Here is a 14,354-nt window from a genome sequence, read left to right as displayed (position 1 = left end):
ACTTTGAATTGTGCTCGGAAACGTACTGGGAGCCAATGTAGGTCTTTCAAGACCAGTGTTATGTGGTCTCGGCGGCCGCTCCCAGTCACCAGTGTAGCTGCTGCATTCTGGATTAATTGTGGTTTCCAGATAGCCCCATGTAGAGCGGTAGTCCAAGCGGGTGCCACTACCGAGAAGGCCCTCTGCCTGATTCCCTGTAACCACTCTGGCACCACTCTGGCAAGACAGTCCATGGGCAGGTAGGGTCTCACCTTAAGTGGTCACAGTAGCTATGTGTACCATCTTCCAGCTTGGGCTGGTGCCCCAGAGGCCGTTGTTGGACAGGGATGACCTGACCACAGTGATCTGTGCATTGTCAACATCAAGATTGGCTTGCCGTAATGCATTCCACATGGGGCTACCCTTAAGGTTGGGTCCAGACGCTGCGGCTTACCTAGAAAGCAGCCTTATACCCAGCATAGGCAAACTCGGCCCTCCAGATGTTTTGGGACTACAACTCCCATCATCCCTAGCTAACAGGACCAGTGGTGTTTCCCACTTGGCAGGCGGTTGGACTGGATGGCCCTTGTGGTCTCTTCCAACTCTACGATTCTATGGTCAGGGATGGTGGGAGCTATAGTCCCAAAACATCTGGAGGGTCAAGTTCGCCTATGCCTGCCTTATACTGAGACAGACCTTTGGTCTATTGAGCTCAGTATTGTCTACACTGACTGGCAGCAGCTGTCCATAGACTCAGAAAGGGTCTCTCTCATCCCTTCCTGGAGATGCAGGGGGCTGAAGCTGGAACTTCTGAATGGAGGACATGTCCTCTGTCACTAGGCTACGGCCATTGGGCTGTGGAGGGACTCAGAAACAGCAGAAATGGAATCGACCATCCTTGCGGGGGGGGGGGGGCTGGCTGGCTGGCACTCTAAGCAGAAGTACTCTGCACTGCTTGTTTTATATGTACTGAATACATACCGGTACAGGCATACACACACACACACACACACACACACACACACACACACACACACACACAGGTGCATTTTATTCACAAAGTTTTAGACCCTGCTATATGCACTCCTTTTTTTTCTCCCCCAGTAGCCTGATCCTTACAAGAACTTTAAGGTAATTTACGATGCTACACCTCACCCAGGTCTTGATGGTACCTTGAGAAGAAGAAAGGGGGAATAAATTCAATCCATTAATCTCCGCCGCCCCGCCGCCCCAAAAAAGATCATTCCTATAAATAATCACTGCCTCTTGGACAGGGCCCAGTCCTAAATAATAGGATTGTGCCAGACTGAATTATATCCCCTCCTTGTCAACGCCTCAGAATTATGGTTTTCACCTCATTCTCATTCTGCCTTATCTCATCTCTCCTTTTATTTCGTCCCTCCAGCAAATATTCTGGGCCAGTCTTGGCTCTCGCCCCCCCCCCCACTCGCAAAGACTCCTGGGAGCTGTGGTTTCTTAGAGGGGCTGAGAGTTGTTAAGAGAGACCATCACCCTCATTCCCCTCACAGAACTACAATTCCCAAAGTTGTTTAACAACAAATCCCTCTTTCCAGGGGACTCTGGGAATTGTAGCTCTGTGAGGAGACTTGGGGGGCTGGTCTCCTACCAGCTGTCAGCACCCTTAACAAACCACAGCTCCCAGGATTTTCTTTGGAGTAAGTCACGGCTGCATAAAGTGGCGTCCTAGTGCTTTGAATCATAGGACTGTAGAGCTGGAAGGGACCCTGCGGATCATCTAGTCCAACCCTCTGCAATGCGAAAATATACAGCTGTCCCTTAAGGGGATCGAACCTGCAACCTTGGTGTTATCAGCACCACACTCTAACCAACTGAGCTATCCAGTACATAGTGCAGATGGTGTCAAAGCCCATCTGAATGGGCTAAGATGGGTCAATGGCCTGATTCCCCCAAGCGATTTATTTGCCTCTTAAATGAGTTCCAGGTCAATTGAGAATGAGAATGAACTTATTTACTGATCACAAGAAGCTCATTCTTGCCTTTTAATTGCATGGGTGAAAGAGGGTGGGCTACCCTCACTTATTTCCCCCCCCCCCCCCGCATGAAAATATTTCGTGTTTTGTGCAAATGAAGCCCAGGGATCGGGTTCCTCGGGGAGACAAGACGAGGCTTCTCTTTTAGCTCAGCTTAATAATAATGTATTTTTAAGTTCCATTGCTTTCAGTGGTGCTTACCTGAAGGTATATATATCAGGCATAGGCAACCTTGGCCCTCCACATGTTTTGGGACTACAACTCCCATGATGCTTAGCTAACAGGACCAGTGGTCAGGGATGATGGAAATTGTAGTCCCAAAACATCTGGAGGGCCAAGGTTGCCTATGCCTGGTATATATGGATGAGACCCTGCTCAGCCAACAAAACCACAAAACCCTACCCTAAGTCTATCATGGATCTCTCAGTCTAGCCTACCTTACAAGGTTGCTGTGATCACTGGCGGACATGTCAGTGTGAAAAATGCAAAATAGATTTCTGCAGTTATTTTCACTTGTATATTGCGGGCGCACAATAAAAAGTCTTGTTTAGGCCGAATTATCCCAGCAGGTCGGGAATATTACAGATATTAATATTGCACAGTTTGAAGCAACTGGATGCATAAAACCTAACTCCTTTTGAAATAAAAACATCCCCAAGGCCCATAAGTTTAATTAAAAACTTTACTTGCAGAACTTTCTTCACACCATAACAGAACCATCAAATGATACATCCAAACAGTTCTATAAGATATACGCTGCTCCAAGGCATAGGCTCCAAGTACCTGACAAAATATGAAATGATTCCAACAGAAATAATGCCAACAGACCTAGAAGCAGAGGTCTGTTTCTCTCCAACCGGCATCCTGTTTTAGGCTGTTTACCTGGAGAGCTTCATTTACATCTCACAGAATCTGGGAATTAAAAAAAAAATGACAGATGCCACCCTTCCAAGAAGGCAGATTTGCAATTCAATACCTCTCGTGTTGTCTAAGGTTAAACACTCCTGTGTTAGCTAGCAGAAAACAACCATAGTTGGTTATCGACTCAGAGTTCAGAGTCCTATTCTTGCCATCAATATAGCCCCATGGAAAATCCCCATGTTAAAGCTTTCATGAATACACATAGCCATTCGCATTTCAGAGTCAATTACACCAATTATACTTAACGAGGAAGTGTTCACCTGCCCTGTAGGCCTCACCTGTGCTTCCCTTCTGCTTCCCCTTCTAGCTGTGGTGCCGGTGCATCACAGCCATCTTCAACTACTTTGTGGTGACCAATTTCTTTTGGATGTTTGTGGAAGGCTGCTACCTGCACACGGCCATCGTCATGACCTACTCGACAGACAAGCTGAGGAAGTGGGTTTTCCTCTTCATCGGATGGTGTAAGTAACACGCAGGAGGCTTGCCAAAAAATGAGTCACAGAGAAGAGCCACCTGCCTGATATCAATAGGCAGGGAGTTCCAAAGTGCGGGTGCTGCCACACTAAAGAAAAACATGTCCTTACAAATGCAGAACTGCCAATTCTGCCAGTCGAAGAGAAGTGGGTGTTTGGGCTGGGAGAAGTGGCCAAGTGGGTGTTTGGGCTGGGAGAAGGAGTAGGTATGAAAGGGGGTGAAGGCGACCGTGGGGTTTGTGGGTGTGTGCAAAGGGAGCTGCAGAACAGCAGAGAGAAGGAACACTAAAGTAGTGTTTGTCAAAGCTACCTGGCCCATCTCTCTCCCCCCCCCCCTGCCCCACTGCTTTTGCAGGTATTCCGTGTCCAATTATTATCGCCTGGGCTGTCTGCAAGCTGCATTATGAAAATGAGCAGTGAGTAAAACCTTTTCATCCATTTCTTATGACTGAGCAGCCGAGCCGAAATGCTCCTCAGCAAGCGCCAGCCTCTGTGTGCATGCAGGGACGATGGAAAGTGAAAATTGTCACGACAGTGGGATGGACAGGATTCTATCTGTCCGTTTTCAGAGCTGGGTGCTTTGAAACAAGGGAGTCACCGCAAATATCCAAGTACCCGACAGCTGTTTGATCCCTTTCCTTTCTTTTCACCCCTCCCTCCCAGCTCCTTTGTTAAAAAATAATTTAAAAATTATCCAGGGTTTATCCATAGCTGCCAAGTTCTCCTTTTTTTTAAGGGAAATTCCCTTATGCTGAATAGGCTTCCTCGCGAGAAAAGGGAAAACTTGGCAGCTATGGGTTTATCATATAGTGCTTCCTCTTCTGTGAGTAACTGGAGGCCATTTCTTCCCGATTCCTCACCTCCTCCTTGGCTAAGAACCAGCCAAATACTTGTTAACTGGATGGCATGTGAGAGCATGTGTAAATGCTGAAGGAGGAGAATATCTCCTCATTTTCACAGCAGACTTGAAAGTGAGGAGGTACACGTCCCACATGCAACCATGTCTGTGCGTCGCAAGGGCTGTGGGGGACTTGCAATCTGCCATTACCGTCTCTGTCGAAAGGGAGCGCATATGATGGGGACACACACCAGATTCATCTGTTTCCTTTCCCATGCGCAATTGTGCTGAAAAACGAAACCAGTTTCAGAAGCTGTAGTTGTGTGCAATCCTTCAAGATCCAAGGCAGCCTTAGTCTTGTTTAGTTGATAGGTGGGATTTGCACAAGCTTAAGGAATGATGTTCTGTTTGCAGGTGCTGGTTTGGAAAGGAATCGGGGAAGTATATCGACTACATCTACCAAGGACCAGTGATTCTTGTCTTGCTGGTAAGGGGGGGGGGGGGATGGCACTGGAAGCCTCCTCAGAAATATGCAACATTCCACCTGTCTCAATTTCTACCTGAATTTAAGGTTTTCATGTGACCTGACCATGTTTACAGAGGACCCAGCTCCTGCCAATCTAGCAGTTCGAAAGCACATCAAAGTTGAAGTAGATAAATAGGGACCGCTCCGGCAGGAAGGTAAACGGCGTTTCCGTGCGCTGCTCTGGTTCGCCAGAAGCAGCTTTGTCATGCTGGCCACATGACCCGGAAGCTGTCTGCGGACAAACGCTGGCTCCCTTGGCCTATAGAGCGAGATGAGCGCTGCAACCCCAGAGTCGGACATGACTGGACCTGATGGTCAGGGGCCCCTTTACCTTTACCTTTTACCTATGCATAATAACAACAGCAACAACAATAATTTTATTATTTATACCTCACCCATCTGGCTAGGTTCCGCAGCCGCTCTGGGCAGCTTCCAGCAGAATATAGAAACACAGGGAAGTGTAGAATTTCTGGTTTTTTGGAAGCCGCCCAGAGTGGCTGGGGGAACCCGGCCAGATGGGCGGGGTATAAATAATAAATTATTATTATTATTATTATTCCACAGGGAGGGCACTGCCAGTGAGAAAGCCCTTTGCATTATCAGTCTGCTATTGTTTTGCTTGGTGGTGTCTCCCTTGGTTCAGACTACTGTGCATGCACAATTTGCTGCCATTTTCAGTTTCACTGACAGTAGAACAGACTGCTAGAGGTTTTTAAGCAGGGGCTGGGTGTTCGCATATCCGGGATGCCATACAGCAGATTTCCTAGGTTTGGACTAGAGGGCCTTTAAGGTCCCCCTGCCTCTATGCTATGCCTCTCTTTGGCACAAAAGGCCATTTTCCAGTCTAGTCTTTAACTTGATGTTACGTGCTTCTGTAAGGCAAATTGTGAGGTTATCCTTCCGCTGCAGGTGAGGGGAACTGTAAGGAAATAAGAGGCGCTCCCATAACGCCAGAACTTGTGGACATGTAGGAGGTTCAAGGCAGACGAAAGAAAGCATTTCTTTACACAGCGCTTGGTTGAACTATGGATTTCTCTCCCACAAGCTGCCGTGATAAAGCGGGATATCAAATCCAAACTCTTCTTCTTCTTCTTGATGCATCTTCTTCCAACCTCTGTTGGAAGTGGGGTGGGGGGAGAGAGCTTTAAAAACTGTGGCATGGTGACATTTGTCACTCTCTTTATGGAAATCATAACGGTAGGCGTTGATACCACTGACTGAATAAAAGGCTTGTGGGTTTTTTTTTTACAATAGGCGATGGACTCATAAAAGAGCCACTGATTTGTGGGAAAGGATGATAAATGTGCTTAATGAGTTCCTTGAAACACGCTTGGCACCAGATTCCCCTTAATTGTGTTAAGACAGCGCTACGCATCGGTTTACAGGAACCTTTGTTGTATGTGTTTAACTGCTGCAAGACAGACCACCAGGAAGCCTCGGAAGGCGGAACGGCTTAGTACGGCTTGGGAATTATTCACTTTAGCGAATTTAACGCAGCCCATCAATTTTCTGCTCGACAGTGCCAATCAGCCCATAACATGTCTATGAATTGCTGTTGGTCCTGGCAGATAAATGGGATTTCCATGTTTCAGAAGTGGTAAGCCTGTATATTTAGAAACACAGGAAACTGCCTGGTGTCGAGTCAGAACCATTTGTCCATCTAGGTCAGTCAACACTGGCAGGGTTACCGTCACAGAGTCTCCTTCCTTGGAGTTTTTAAACAGAAGTTGGGGGTTCTTTAGCTCCGACTCCTGCATTGCAGGGGGTTGGACTAGATGACCCATGAGGCCCCTACCTTCCCTATAATTCCCATAGGTGAAGGACCATAACCAAAGTGGCCCACCTCGGATGCTGTTGGACCATGCTGTTGGACCTTTGGCAATGCTGGCAGAGGCTGATTGATGCTGGGGTCCAACTGAAGGGCACCATGTTGCCTATGTCCCCTTGCTCTAACCATTACACTGCTCTGCCTCTGAAAAGAGAGCAAGGAATCATGGCATCCTTACAATGCCAGCCAACAGAACTCTTACCAGGGGGATCTGTCCGGGGAGGCAGTGTGGAGTTCTCCGCCCTCCCCCCCCCACACTTTCTTCCTCGGATGCATTTCCAAACATTTCACAAAATACCGGTAGCTCCTCGATTGCAAAGATCCCTCGCTTCCTCCATCCCTCACCACTCTCCTGGAAGCAAGTCGCTCACGTTTCAAGATGAATATCCAAAACGAGCCAGCAGGGAGGCATGTGATTTTGCCATTCTCTCCTCCATTCAGTCTTCTTTGAGCTTATTAAAGTGGACTTTTAGACCAGGCCAAAGGTGAAGGTGTAAGTCTGACGCAGGAGGGGGCTGCAGAAAGTGCAGATTTGACTGGGGTCACCCAGAAACAGCTCCCTCCTCATCCTCCGAGCAGGGTTTCCCTGCTCAGAAGTGACTTTTGATGCTGCTTTGCCCAGTTCCAAAATGGCCGCCGTGCCAGAAGTCGCACTGCAGCCATTTTGGAACTGGGCAGAGCAGCATCAAAAGTTGCTTCTGAGCATGCTCCGCCCAGTTCCAAAATGGTCGCCGCGCCAGAAAAAACCGGGGGAAAACAAAAGAAAAAATCCATTTTTTCAGCTAGGAACAGCTGGAAAAACGGGGATTTCCCGGGGAAAACGGGAGACTTGGCAGCTATGGCTAGTAGCCATGGTAGCTTCCAACCATGATGCCTGTGCTCTGCCTCCAATGGTCAGAAACTGTAAATGCTTCTGAATCCCAGGGAACTGCAGGAGGGGAGAGGGCTCTTGTGTTCGAATCCTGCCTGAGGGTTTATCACAGGCATCTGGCTGGACACCATGTGAACAGGATGCTGGACTAGATGGGCCATGGGTGTGATCCATTCCTATGTTATGTTCTCATGGTGCTCTCCACATTTGCGATTCCCAGCGATTGGTACTGGGAATTGCATACCCTCTGAGTGTCCCAATTTTTCCAGGGGCAGTCCCAGAATTGCAGAAGCCATCCTGGTTTCTGGTTTGATCCAGGAATGTCACGTTTTTCCTTTTTCCTCCCCTCCACATCTCAGAGAACAATTAAAAGTGTGGGTGTGGGTGCTAAAACGGAGTCCTATTTATACTGAAAATAAAATACCTGCGCCAAATCAAGGAAATGGTAAAGCTGGTGTATACAAAGCCTTGCCTATAATTTTGACGGACAAGGCCCGCTTTAAATTCTTTGATTGCAATGCTTCCGCAGCCAGCCATTTCTTAGGAAACATGTAGAATGTTTATACCTTGATTGTAAACTCAGCCTTTTGGAGCTTACTCCCAGGTAACTGGGTAAAGACAGGGCAGCCTTACATGGCAATCTGGAGCATTTTTTTCAGAACTAAATCCCACTGAGTTCAATAGGATTTACTCTCTGGTATGTTCCTTATCTGGGACGTGGGTGGCCCTGTGGTCTAAACCACTGAGCCTCCTGCCGATCAGAAGGTTGGCAGTTCGAATCCCCAGGACGGGATGAGCTCCCATTGCTCTGTCCCAGTTTCTGCCAACCTAGCAGTTTGAAAGCATGTCAAAGTGCAAGTAGATAAATAGGTGCTGCTCCAGCGGGAAGGTTAACGGCGTTTCCATGCACTGCTCTGGTTTCGCCAATAGCAGCTTAGTCATGCTGGCCACATGACCCGGAAAAACTGTCTGCGGACAAACGCCGGCTCCCTCGGCCAGTAAAGCGAGATGAGCGCCGCAACCCCAGAGTTGTTCACAACTGGACTTAACTGTCAGGGGTCCTTTACCTTTTCCTTTATGTTCCTGATCATTCTCACAGTTTCTATTATTAATTATTATTATTATTATTATTATTATTATTATTATTATTATTATTATTCACCTTTTCCCCTGACAGGGACTCAAGGCAGCTTATTTTATTCCACTTACCTGTGGAAGGTATTGCATATTATCCTTCCCTCGCACATTTCTTTTACAACGATCCTGTGAGGTAGGATTGGCAGAGAGCTTGTAATTGGCTTGAGGTGGCCAATGTCAATGTGTGTGTGGCATCTACGTGTGGGGTAGACATCAGACATGGGAGAAGCTTCCTGACGCAGAAGAGGATGTCCCTATTTTCATCTGAGAAATGTTGGAGGGCATGGAAGCATGCTGTCTTTGACAACAAAGGTGGAGCACAGCTTTCATGGCCAGTAGAACAGGACGCTTGGGAAAGATGGGCCTCTGGCCTCATCCAGCAGGCTCCTCTTAATAAGTTCTTAATTTCTTGGTGGCTCTACATATGCCCAGAAAATCAGCAGCCTTTGACCAGACGTAGTGTGGATTTTTAATATATTTTTTTGGCTCAGAGCTTGGCAAAGCAGCCTGGCCTGACAATTCTGTCTGACGGTCTCCATCTCCAGAAGCCCTGGCAAGCAGACTAAAGGTTATGGGGATTTAGATGATGCGCGGAGCCATTGCACCAGGCCTTAGGGGAAAGAGCGCTGTCCCTTGTGCTCCCCTGCGCCACCTGACTAATTGCAAGAAACAGCAGCCACCGCAGGTTCTGAATCACTCTGTGGCATTTGCGGGCAGCGGTAAGAACTTGTTAGCATTCTGTATTTCCAGTTACTCAGTCCCAAGAGGACTTGGGCCTAATTGACTCATAATGCAAGCAATCCAATGGTCTAGCCTCTAGCCCACAGATGCTTTCATTTCCCTTCATCTCTGGCCTGCACAGACTGACCGAGATATTGCTTTGCAGCCCCTTCAGTGATATTGCATAATATCACACCTGCAAGGCAATATGTTTTGGTGCCAGCATCAGGTTTGGGGAGGCTCACAGACAAGAGTTGACTGCACAAGCTTCTTCCTGCCGCTGCTGCCTGCTCTCTTAGAAGTGTAGGGTAGTAAAGCTGGAAGGGACTCTGAGGGCCATCTAGTCCAACCCCCCCGCCATGCAAAGCAGGGATCTTGCTGGCTCGCTCTTGAACCCAGCCTGCGCCGCTGCCCCAAAGGGCAAGGAATAGATGCCGAGAAACATCTCAGCCGCCGAGACCACATAACACCGGTCTTGAAAGATCTACATTGGCTCCCAGTACGTTTCCAAGCACAATTCAAAGTGTTGGTGCTGACCTTGAAAGCCCTAAATGGCCTCGGTCTACCTGAAGGAGCGTCTCCACCTCCATCATTCTGCCCGGACACTGAGGTCCAGCACCGAGGGCCTTCTGGCAGTTCCCTCGTTGCGAGAAGCCAAGTTGCAGGGAACCAGGCAGAGGGCCTTCTTGGCGGTGGCACCCGCCCTGTGGAACACCCTCCCAACAGATGTCAAAAAGGAAAACAACTACCAGACTTTTAGAAGACATCTGAAGGCAGCCCTGTTCAGGGAGGCTTTTAATGTTTAATAGATTATTGTGTTTTATTTTTCTGTTGGAAGCCGCCCAGAGTGGCTGGGGAGACCCGGCCAGATGGGCGGGGTATAAATAAATTATTATTATTATTATTATCTGAGGTTGCTCCATTAGAGTGAACGGGGCATTGCCCCGCCAGCCTCAATCTGCCCTCTGCCAGCCCGTTCCTGCCTGCCCGCCTTCTTGCTTATAAAACTAGTCTAAGGGGTGGCACTGGCTATTCATTATCTTCTCCTTAGGCTTGGGGTTGCTGTCATTGACTGGCTGGATGCAAATGGGTGGGGGGAGGCATAAGCCGGGGAACACATTGGAATCTCCTGGGGAAGGAGGCTGTGAGCCAGGGGATTGGTGGTGAGACAACAGGAATGGTTAGTGGAAAAAGACTGGGAGGAAGAGGTGTCAAAGGCTGAAGACTGTCTCACCAGAGTGGTGCATGCTCTAGTTATCTCTCGCTTGGACTACTACAACACACTCTTCATGGGGCTACCTTTGAAGGTGACCTGGAAACTGCGACTAATCCAGAATGCGGCAGCCAGACTGGTGACTGGGAGTGGCCACCGAGACCATATAACACTGGTCCTGAAAGACTGACATTGGCTCCCAGTACATTTCCGAGCACAATTCAAAGTGTTGGTGGTGACCTTTAAAGCCCCAAAGGGCCTCAGCCCAGTATATCTGAAGGAGCGTCTCCACCCCCAACATTCAGCCCAGACACTGAGGTCCACTTCCAAGGGCCTTCTGGCGAATCCCTCCCTGCAAGAAGTGAGGTTACAGAGAACCAGGCAGAGAGCCTTTACAGTAGTGGCGCCAGCCCTGTGGAATGCCCTTCCATCAGATGTCAAGGAAATAAACCACTATCTGACTTTTAGAAGGCATCTGAAGGCAGCCCTGTTTAGGGTAGTTGTTAGTGTTTGTTGTTTTATTGTGTTTTTAATATTCCATTGGGAGCTGCCAAGAGTGGCTGCAGAAACCCAGCCAAATAGGTGAAGGTAAAGGGACCCCTGACCGTTAGGTCCAGTCACAGACAACTCTGGGGTTGCGGTGCTCATCTCACTTTACTGGCCGAGGGAGCCAGCATACAGCTTCCAGGTCATGTGGCCAGCATGACTAAGCCGCTTCTGGCGAACCAGAGCAGTGCACGGAAATGCCGTTTGACTTCCTGCCGGAGCAGTACCTATTTATCTACTTGCACTTTTTGACGTGCTTTTGAACTGCTAGGTGGGCAGGAGTTGGGACCAAGCAACAGGAGCTCACCCCATCGCAGGGATTCAAACTACTGACCTTCCGATCGGCAAGCCCTAGGCTCAGTGGTTTAAACCACAGTGCCACCCACATCCCATAGCCAGATACGTGGGGTATAAATATATTATTATTATTATTATTATTATTATTATTATTATTATTAGGCAACAGGGTTTGGTGAGCAGGAAGAGGCTCTGGCAGAGAGCAGTCCAGAATCAGAGGCAGAAGCAGAGGCTGGTGAGGAAGAGGGCCAAGAGGCAGAGTGGAGGCAGGCTGCTGAAGAAGCCAGAGGGTCTTTCCCTCCTGCTGTGACCAGCTCCCCTCCTCCCTGGTCCCACAGAACATGCAGAGGAATGAAGAGGCTGGAGCAAAGAGAGACTAGATCAGGCATCCCCTAACTTCGGCCCTCCAGATGTTTTGGACTACAATTCCCATGTTCCCCGTCCACTGGTCCTGTTAGCTAGGGATCATGGGAGTTGTAGGCCAAAACATCTGGAGGGCCGCAGTTTGGGGATGCCTGGACTAGATGAAGGAGCCTTAGGCTGCTTGGGAAGGAACTGGGGAAGGAGCCTTAGCAGTGGGAAGTTGGGGACCTTCAATCATCACAACTGTCTCATTGCGGCAAAACCTACTCAGTTGCTGTGATCACTAGGCCTGCACTGTTTGGGTTTCTTTGAAACACCGACTGGGTGTTTTATTGCCAACCTACTCCTGACTCTGGCTCCTGACAATTGCCCTTGTGGGACACAGCAGGGGGGAGGGGGAGGAACACTAAAAGGAGTTGCCTGCCATTGGCTCACGTCTCAAAATGGTTCCGTGAATTCTAAAAGGGATTCTTTCTGGAATGCATATCGTTCCTCAAAGGAAATGAGACTTACTCAAGAACATCAAGGCAATTTGAAAAGGCAAATGAAGAAGAAATCCGGAGGTCAGGAGACCATTAGTTGAGCAAGGTCAGGCTGACAAAAATTTTGAAGAGCTCGGGTTATCAAATCACAGGATATGGGGTTGGCATTGCTTTTCATACATCGGCAAAGGGTGATTATTCAGGATAATAGCTTTGCTTACTAAGAAAGCGTCTCCCGCTAAGAGAGCAATTAGGAAATGGCCCGTGGTCTTGTAACTGATTCATAACAGCAATTTTATCTGGTATCTGAAGAAGTGTGCATGCACACGAAAGCTCATACCAAAATATAAACTTAGTTGGTCTTTAAGGTGCTACTGAAGGAATTTTTTTAGCAATTTTAAAAGCACAGATATTCAGCTGAAAAGCATTGCCCCCGCCCCCAACTCCAGAACCTCAATGGAGGACATTCTGGACCAGGCTGTCAAAGGACAAAACAGCACTGAATAGTGTGATGGTAGCTGGGGAAACCCAGCCAGATGGGAGGGGTATAAATAATAAATTATTATTATTACAGTGGTACCTCGGTTTGCAGACGCAATCTGTTCCATGGAGGCGTTCGCTCGCCGAGGCATTCGCTCGCCGAAGGCACACTTCTGCGCATGCGCGAAGCACCGATAGAGTGCTTCTGTGCACACACAGGCTGCGCAGATCGCTGCTGTGCATGTGCGAGCTGCGCAGATCGCGTCTGCGCATACAACGCCACATAACCCAGATGTAAACACTAACAGGTCCATGGCGTTCGTCAACAGAGGTTTTCGTAAACGGAGGTAGTCGTAAACCGAGGTTCCACTGTACTAAATTGCTGGTATCTGGTCTAAAGCATTAGAGCTCTTTGAATCCCAATTTATTTATTTGCTTACTCATCTTAAAGGTAAAGGTAAAGGTACCCCTGACCATTAGGTCCAGTCGTGACCGACTCTGGGGCTGCGCGCTCATCTCGCATTATTGGCTTTGGGAGCCGGCGTACAGCTTCCAGGTCATGTGGCCAGCATGACAAAGACGCTTCTGGCAAACCAGAGCAGCACACGGAAACGCCATTTACCTTCCCGCTGTAGCGGTTCCTATTTATCTACTTGCATTTTGACGTGCTTTCGAACGTGCTTTCGAACTGCTAGGTTGGCAGGAGCTGGGACCAAGCAACAGGAGCTCACCCCATCACAGGGATTCAAACCGCCGACCTTCTGATCAGCAAGCCCTAGGCCAGGCATCCCCAAACTTCGGCCTTCCAGATGTTTTGGACTACAATTACCATCTTCCCTGACCACTGGTCCTGTTAGCTAGGGATCATGGGAGTTGTAGGCCAAAACATCTGGAGGGCCACAGTTTGGGGATGCCTGCCCTAGGCTCAGTGGTTTAACCCACAGCACCACCTACTCATCTTAGAACCCCCTAATTTCCGAGCCAGCCTGGGTCCAACCTGACACCTGCATAGCATCTAACAAAGTCTCATTTGAACGTCTCCTTCCTCCTCCCACTGTCTGCTGCAAGACTATGACCAAATGGAGACTTCACAGCTTCAAGTTTCCCCCACCCCACCTCCTCCTGTCTTAATTGCTCCGTTTACCACCTAACCTTAAGAAGAGTTCTGGAGAACCCAAAAGCTTGCACACTATTTTGTGTTGGCTTAATAAAGGCATTGCCCCAATATGCATTTTGGAGCCCCAGTTAAAAAAACAAAAAACAAAAAAACACCCTAATTTAACAAATTCTCTAAGCAACTCTCAGGAAATTACAATCATTAACCAGCAAGCAAGAGGTAAACATGTGCTATCAAAATACAATTAAAAATCCATTTTTTAAAAAAAACATTGAGCAGAACATTGAAAGCAAAAGTACTGAGCAGGGTGATCAGAAAATAAATCAGCAAGGAAATAGATAAAGCTAATGTGGTGGCATGAAAATATACATTGCCCCTCTTGGGTGTTACCCTTCAAAACCATCAAGGCTGCACTGCATTGTTGTTAACTATTAATAGTGTGGCTCTAGCACCAGCGTGTTAGCGTAAAGGATTAGAGCTCTCTGAATCCTGGCTCTTATTGTCTCTTATTGTCCCCTTCCTTAGACTTCTCCATGAACTTCTCCTTTTGC

The 14,354-nt window shown here is 48.2% G+C and overlaps 1 protein-coding gene across 2 annotated transcripts in view; it reads left to right on the top strand.

Moving 5' to 3' along the window:
• The window catches only part of CRHR2 (corticotropin releasing hormone receptor 2), a 176,087-nt gene that overhangs the window by 136,706 nt on the left and 25,027 nt on the right, over positions 1–14,354 (top strand). For both annotated transcript variants that reach the window (XM_088653749.1, XM_088653750.1), the window contains 3 exons: positions 3,220–3,373; positions 3,741–3,801; positions 4,638–4,710. In XM_088653749.1, the coding sequence (XP_088509875.1) occupies positions 3,220–3,373; positions 3,741–3,801; positions 4,638–4,710 (288 nt within the window). The remainder of the gene's footprint in view (positions 1–3,219; positions 3,374–3,740; positions 3,802–4,637; positions 4,711–14,354) is intronic.

The sequence above is a fragment of the Zootoca vivipara genome, chromosome 11 (genome assembly GCF_965207765.1).
Source record: "Zootoca vivipara chromosome 11, rZooViv2.hap1.1, whole genome shotgun sequence".
Classification (NCBI taxonomy): domain Eukaryota; kingdom Metazoa; phylum Chordata; class Lepidosauria; order Squamata; family Lacertidae; genus Zootoca; species Zootoca vivipara.
Note: the sequence above shows the minus strand (reverse complement) of the source record. Positions and strands in the feature narration are given on the sequence as shown.